At 47.1% G+C, this 6,972-nt stretch overlaps 1 protein-coding gene across 2 annotated transcripts; it reads right to left on the reverse strand.

Moving 5' to 3' along the window:
* Positions 1–423: 423 nt before the first annotated feature.
* LOC118076449 (protein S100-A16) lies at positions 424–6,539 on the reverse strand. 2 transcript variants are annotated; one of them, XM_035099217.2, is made up of 3 exons: positions 6,297–6,539; positions 3,207–3,397; positions 424–1,942 (listed from the first exon to the last, which is right to left on the reverse strand). In XM_035099217.2, the coding sequence occupies exons 2-3, from the start codon at positions 3,375–3,377 to the stop codon at positions 1,784–1,786; spliced, it is 330 nt and encodes a 109-aa protein (XP_034955108.1). In that variant the 5' UTR covers positions 3,378–3,397; positions 6,297–6,539; the 3' UTR covers positions 424–1,783. The 2 variants fall into 2 exon arrangements, with proteins under 2 accessions (XP_034955108.1, XP_060125958.1); XM_060269975.1 differs by having other exon boundaries at positions 3,207–3,496.
* Positions 6,540–6,972: the final 433 nt, after the last annotated feature.

Raw genomic sequence — 6,972 nt, forward strand, 5'->3', positions numbered from 1 at the left:
AGCAGCACACGGAAACACCGTTTACCTTCCCGCCGGAGCGGTGCCTATTTATCTACTTGCACTTTGACATGCTTCCAAACTGCTAGGTTGGCAGGAGCAGGGACTGAGCATGGGGAGCTCACTCCATTGCGGGGATTCAAACCGCTGACCTTCTGATCGGCAAGCCCTAGGCTCTGAAGGGCCTCATGACAAGGTGATTATTTTTCTGTTGCACATCCAACCTTGGGACTTAGCTCTAGGATGATTGCTAGCAGCAAGGCACAAATCCTGGGAGCATCAAACAGCTGTGGACCCTCCTCATAAGAGGCAGGCCCTGTTAGAGAAAGCCTAGGCCAACAGATGCTTCAGTTCTGCACTGGGACTGAATTGCAACAGGAAAAAGGTCCTAGAAAGCAGAACATGCCTGCTGTGGCCGGAAAGATGCTTTCTTTCTTTCTTTCTTTCTTTCTTTCTTTCTTTCTTTCTTTCTTTCTTTCTTTCTTTCTTTCTTTCTTTCTTTCTTTCTTTCTTTCTTCCACTGTTCAGATTCCATTCTTAGACGGAGGTAAAGTTCGCAAACCGGGACACCACTTCCGGTTTTGCAGAGTTCGCAAACCAAATCGTTCGCAGACAGGGCTGTTCTTAAACCGAGGTACCACTGTACATGCAAGTTATCAGGTCGGCTAGCCCAAGGGGAGCAAGTTAAGGAGGTTGGAAAGCGAGTCTCTTCCACCCTGGCCTGTGCAGGCCACAATGTTTGGGAACCTGCTGCTTCTGAAGGAATAGGAAACTCCAGCGGTTGACACTGTTTTTAACAAAGCAAACCAATACACCAACTTGGATTTTAGTGCGCAAGGCTCTGTTGTAATAAATGGTATTTTCTTTTTATATTAAAAAGTGCCTAAACTATGGAACTCACTGCCACAAGAGGCAGCAGTGGATGAAATTAAAAGAGGATAAGAATGTAAGAAGAGCCTGCTGGATCAGGCCAATGGCCCATCTAGCCCAGCATCCTGTTCTCACGGGGGCCAATCAGATGCCTGTGGGAGGACAGCAGCAAGCAGGATGGATGTAGCCTATCTTGATTTCAGCAAGGCCTTTGACAAGGTGCCCCATGATATTCTTGTAAAGCGGAGCAATGGATTCAAACTACAAGAAAGAAGATTCCACCTAAACATTAGGAAGAACTTCCTGACAGTAAGAGCTGTTCAACAGTGGAATTTGCTGCCAAGGAGTGTGGTGGAGTCTCCTTCTTTGGAGGTCTTTAAGCGGAGGCTTGACAGCCATCTGTCAGGAATGCTTTGATGGTGTTTCCTGCTTGGCAGGGGGTTGGACTGGATGGCCCTTGAGGTCTCTTCCAACTCTAGGATTCTATGATTCTAGGATCCAAGCTGGTGGGCATCATTGCCTCCTGTGGAAGCAAATTCCATAGCTTAACTCTGAGCTGATCAGAAAGAAAGTCACATGACTCTGACACTCGGAGTCCAGTCTTTATCGCCACAGTCTGACAGTCTGGCTGCAACTCCCCGAGGCGTGGCCAGCCCCTCCCTCCAACCACCCAGCGTCCCGAGTGCAGCCGTCAAAAGGCATGAAACAGATGGATATGCAATTTCTACGGACAGGTCTACATTCCCGGTCTTCTGTAGAGTTCGGCTTCCAGAAGATCTGCCATTGGGAAATGTCCTGTTCAGCCCGGCTAGTAGGGGGAGCTGGAAAGAGGCAAAGTTAAGGCAGGGAGTCAGAATGGGGCGGGGGGCTCGGGGTGGGGGTGGGGAGCAGCTGACATGTTCTCTCCTGCGGGCTCTCATTCTCCATCACACTCCTGAACCTGTTGCTTCACATGCAAACAGTGGTTGATGATGCCACCAATCAGCCTCCAATATTCGTCAAAGCTCATTTTCCCGTCCTTATCCAAATCCATGTCGGCAAACATTTCTTGGGCGGCAGTCTTACTGTCGGTGTTCTGGATGGGAGTGACGGGGAAGGAGTAGGGAGGAGAAGCAACGAAACTAGTGAGAAAAGCAGGAATGGAAGATCTAAAGCCTAAAGGTATGGTAACCCTCCCACCCACCCCAAAATAAAATACAATTAATCAAACATTTTCCAGAATACTTTCACTTTTAAAATTTGACTTTCCTCCTACCCTTCCGTGGTTTTCTCCTGGTTATCTCTAGCTGCTGGTGCTGTATATTATAATTATAACTTCTCCCAGCTTTACAGTCGTACCTTGGAAGCTGAACGGAACTCGTTCCAGATCTAAATCTGTGTTGTGATCCACACCTCTAGCCCACGGAATCATGGCAGATTTAACCATTTCATCTTTTGTTTCCCATTCTAACAGTATCTTATACATCATATAAATTAGTTTTTCTCTATTTTCTACTAGTTCCCTCTCAAACTGGGAACTTTGGTCCATAAACCTGTGTTCCTTATTGCCTTGTAGTTCAACCCGTCACATACTTTCTGACTTCCTCTAGTTTCTTCAGTTCTACTTCTTGGTTGGTAAAGTCCAAAATGTCCAAAACATTAAGTTTTTTTCAATGAGAGTGCTTCTATAGCTGAAAGCTATAGAGGTGTTTTCCTTTCCAAAAGGTTTTGGACTCTATACAAATTCTTTCTAATAATATGGTTCAGATGTTCTTATGTATTCTAGCATTGCCATACTATAGACCTGCATGCCAACCAAACTCAATACCATAACCCTCCAAGTCCAACAATTGAGTGTTTTCCAACACAATCCATTCCTTTAACCTACAATGACAGGCTGCTTCATAATATAAATGAAAGTCTGGTTGGGAAAAGCCACCTCTTCCTGGCATCTATCAAAATTTTATGGTATATTGCATTCTCCGTTTCTTCGCCTGCCAGACAAATCTAGAGATTTCTTTTTGCCATTCTTTGAAGCAGCCCGTGTTATTAACAATTGATGCAGTTTGAAAGGAAAACAACATTTTTGGTAATACATTCGTTTTTATGGCTGAAATTCTTCCCAACAAAGAGAGTTTCAAACCCCACCCCCCATATTTCCAAATCTTTTAAAAATTTCTTTCTATACTTTAACAGAGTTGTCTTGGAATATATTGGGGTCCTTTGCTGTCAGCCATAATCCTAGATATCTCTGCCTCAAATCCTGGCAAGCTGCTGACAGTCAGTGTTGGAAATACTTAGCTAGATGAGGAAGCATGTTCTGTAGCTGCTGCCACCACCACCACCGCCCTTCGCCTCACCGATAGCATGTGGCTGAGTTCCTCGTTGAGCATCTTCCCAAAATTCTCCTTGTTGATCTTGCCCTGTTTCCCGAAAAAGTATCTGAGGAAAAAGGACTTCTCGGCGTATTTGTCGTAGTTCCTCACCAGTGTCAGAAGGGCCTCCTCCAGCTCGGAGAGGTTGCCTGCCATGGTCTCTCCTCCCTTGGCTCCTAGAAGAAGAGCGGAGGTGCGTCACCCACTAGCAGCATCCTTCTCTAGTTCATGTGCAGGACATGTGTGGTGTAGTGGCTGGAAGATCGGCACAGGACCTGGGAGAGACCTGGGTTTGAATCCTCCTTGTGGCCATGAAGTTGCTTGGCTGCCCTTGGGCCAGCTGCAATCTCTCCGCCTAACCTACTTCGCAGGGCTGTTACGAGGCTAAAATGGGGAAGAAGAGAAGCCTATAGTCCATCCTGAGCTCTTTGGGGGGAAAGGGAATATAAATATTAGAATCACAGAACTGTAGAGTTTGGAAGGGACCCGGAGGGTCATCTAGCCCAACCCCCCTGCAATGCAGGAATCTCAACTAGATCAGGCACCCCCAAACTTCGGCCCTCCAGATGTTTTGGACTACAATTCCCATCTTCCCCGACCTCTGGTCCTGTTAGCTAGGGATCATGGGAGTTGAAGGCCAAAACATCTGGAGGGCCACAGTTTGGGGATGCCTGAACTAGATCATCTTTGACAGATGGTCAGCCAACCTCTGGTTAAAGACCTCCGAGGAAAGAGAGTCCACTACCTCTTATGGGAGACCATTCCACTGTCGAAAAGCTAATAATAATAATAATAATAATAATGCAAGGGTGGTCCTTTGCTGTGAGGTTGCCCTTACCTCTTCCTACCCACCCACTTGGACATACCTCTAAGTTTAATGCACGTGGGGGTCTGGCTTTCTGCAGGAAGCGAGACCTGGGAATTTTTCATGAGGATTTTTTTTAAAATGCAAATTTCTGCAGAAATTTGGAGAACTCGATTTAAGTTGGGGGGGACGGGATGGACGGACGAGAAACTGAAGGAAGCTAAATTGACAGACCCTTCCCTTCTTAGCCAGGACAGGGGAAATCTCTCAAACTGAGGTTGTCTTTTTCCAAACTTAAGTCCAGTTCTCCACATCAGGTTGCAATGTATTTCTTTAAAGTCCTCGTGGAAATTGCACCAGCATTTTTTTTCGTGCGAATTTCACCTGCTAGGTACAGGTTTGAGATGGAATCATGCCTGGTGCACACACATTTCTGCAGAGTGACGGAGCTCGTTTTTGCAAGGGAATGCCTCTTGCTACACCCTTCTGCCCTTGTCCCTTGGCACACTGCGAAATTCGGAGATGTGCGAATTTGGAAGAACGGCTACCGAACCAGGTCGCCCGCAAACCGCTGACCGACCACCCAGCGGCGGTACTCTTGCTAGGAATGTAGAACTAAGTGTGCCGTGATGGGATCCAGCTGAGAGCACTTTCGATGCTCTAAGCCAAAGTGGAGAAGAGGGAAGGCCGCAGCTCAGTGGCGAATCACGAGTTTTGCATGCAGAAGGACCTAGATTCAACCCCCAGAATCTCCAGGTAGGGACGAGAGCGAATCCTGCCTGAAATCCCTGACAGCCTCTCCCAGTCTCCCACAGCACTAATGCTCTGACTCAAGTGTTTGGCAGCTTGCTCTGTTCCTATCTTAACCAGCCCTTTCTTCACAACCATGAGGACTGGCGCCTTACTGGCCTCGGTCCAGTATACCTGAAGGAGCGTCTCCACCCCCATCATTCTGCCCGGACACTGAGGTCCAGTACCGAGGGCCTTCTCGCTACGAGAAGCCAAGTTACAGGGAACCAGGCAGAGGGCCTTCTCGGTAGTGGCACCCGCCCTGTGGAATGCCCTCCCATCAGATGTCGAAGAGAATAACAATTACCAGACCTTTAGAAGGCATCTTAAGGCAGCCCTGTTTAGGGAAGCTTTTAATGTGTGATGGATTTCTGTATTTTAATATTTTGTTGGAGGCCGCCCAGAGTGGCTGGGGGAACCTGGCCAGATGGGCGGGGTATAAATAATAAATTATTATTATTATTATTATTATTATTATTATTATTATTATTAATTGTTTTCTTTTTATTACATGTACAGCCGTATCTTGGATCTCAAACACCTTGGCTCCCAAACAAATTGGCTCACGAACAATCAAAACCCGGAAGTGAATGTTCTGGTTTTCAAACAATTTTTGGAAGCCTAACATCTGGCACAGTTTCCGCAGCTTCCAATTGGCTGCAGGAGCTTCCTGCAGCCAATTGGAACCCGCGCTTTGGTTTCCGAACGGACTTCTGGAAGGGATTCTGTTCAACTTCCAAGGTACGACTGTATATACATACCACCTTTTCCTCCAAGGAACTCAAAATGGTGTACCTGGTTCTCCCCTCCTTGTTTTATCCGTACAACAGCCCTGTGAGGTGGCTGGTGTGGCTGTAGCTAATTTACAGTTCACATCCTTCCCGTGCAGAAGGTTGGATCCTCGGAATCTCCAGGCAGGGCTCAGAGAGGGAGCGAGACTAACTTCCGGAAACCTTGGAGGGCCGCTGCCAGCCCATGTAGGGCACACTGAACTAGATAGATATCTGAAGAAGTGTGCATGCACACAAAAGCTCATACCAAAATAAAAATTTAGTTGGTCTTTAAGGTGCTACTGAAGGAATTTTTTTATTAAGCAGAGATTAGTTAGGGGGGAATCCGACCATGTGCCTTTGCCTTGAGTCAACTTAACTCACCTCGGTGGGCCTAGGGGAATACCAATGAGGTGATTATACAAGACTGGTGTCAGCCCAACTCCAGTCAAGATGCAGTGGCTTGGCAAGACCCTTCCCCAAACACCAGATCTGAGTTCTTTATTCCTGATTCCTTCCCCCCTCCCTCCCTCCCGCCTCTTTGATACCAGATGTTTTCCCTTCTGTGGAGTCATTTCTCTGGCATGCCGGCGGGACAATGGCCTGTAGAAGCACGTCCTTTTGCTCAGAGTTTGAAAGAAAGTTTTGCATTTCACCCTTTCCGGCCCGTCCGATAAGCAAACGGACAGTGGCATGTTGAACATTCCTTACCTTGCACAATTGCAGAGTTTGTGGCGTGTTGGCCAAAGAAATCTGGGTCTCCCTGTCTGTCTCGGTCCTGTTCCCCCAGTGCTTTCCACGGGGGGGGGGGGGGTTCCTATGAGATTAGGCACCTCCCAGCTCCAGTTTAGGTACCTACGTCACGAGGCTGGCTCCAATTTCCTTTTAAAGAGGAACATTGCCTCCCCACTCCCCTTTTCCCAGACACTCCCTTTGGGACTTTTCCTCCGGATAGCACTGCACGGCCCACCTGGCACTGGGATCAGGAAGCAAGCCAGAGCGCGAGGCCGTTGCAAAATCAGAGGACCTTGTGCTCAAAGGCAACTGCACTGGCTGCTGATTTGCTACAAGCTGGGACAAGTTCAAGTTGTTGCTGTTAGTAAATAAAGCCCTTAGCAACTTGGGACCAGCTCACCTGCAAGATCGCCTTGCCCCATGGCATGCCCACGCAAGTGGGGCCACACAAGACCCATTCCATCTTTGGAAGAAATCAATATTTTAGTGTGACAGCAGCCTATTGATATCTCTGAATTCTTTTTTGGCACCTGCTGAAATCATTCTTATCTTTTGATACCTACATGTTTAGAAAGTTGGTGCAAATTTTGATCTGGATTTTAGGTTATTTTGTTAAGGTTTTAAATTATCACCATTAATTATTATTGGCAAT

The sequence above is a fragment of the Zootoca vivipara genome, chromosome 17, assembly GCF_963506605.1.
Source record: "Zootoca vivipara chromosome 17, rZooViv1.1, whole genome shotgun sequence".
In the NCBI taxonomy this organism is placed as follows: domain Eukaryota; kingdom Metazoa; phylum Chordata; class Lepidosauria; order Squamata; family Lacertidae; genus Zootoca; species Zootoca vivipara.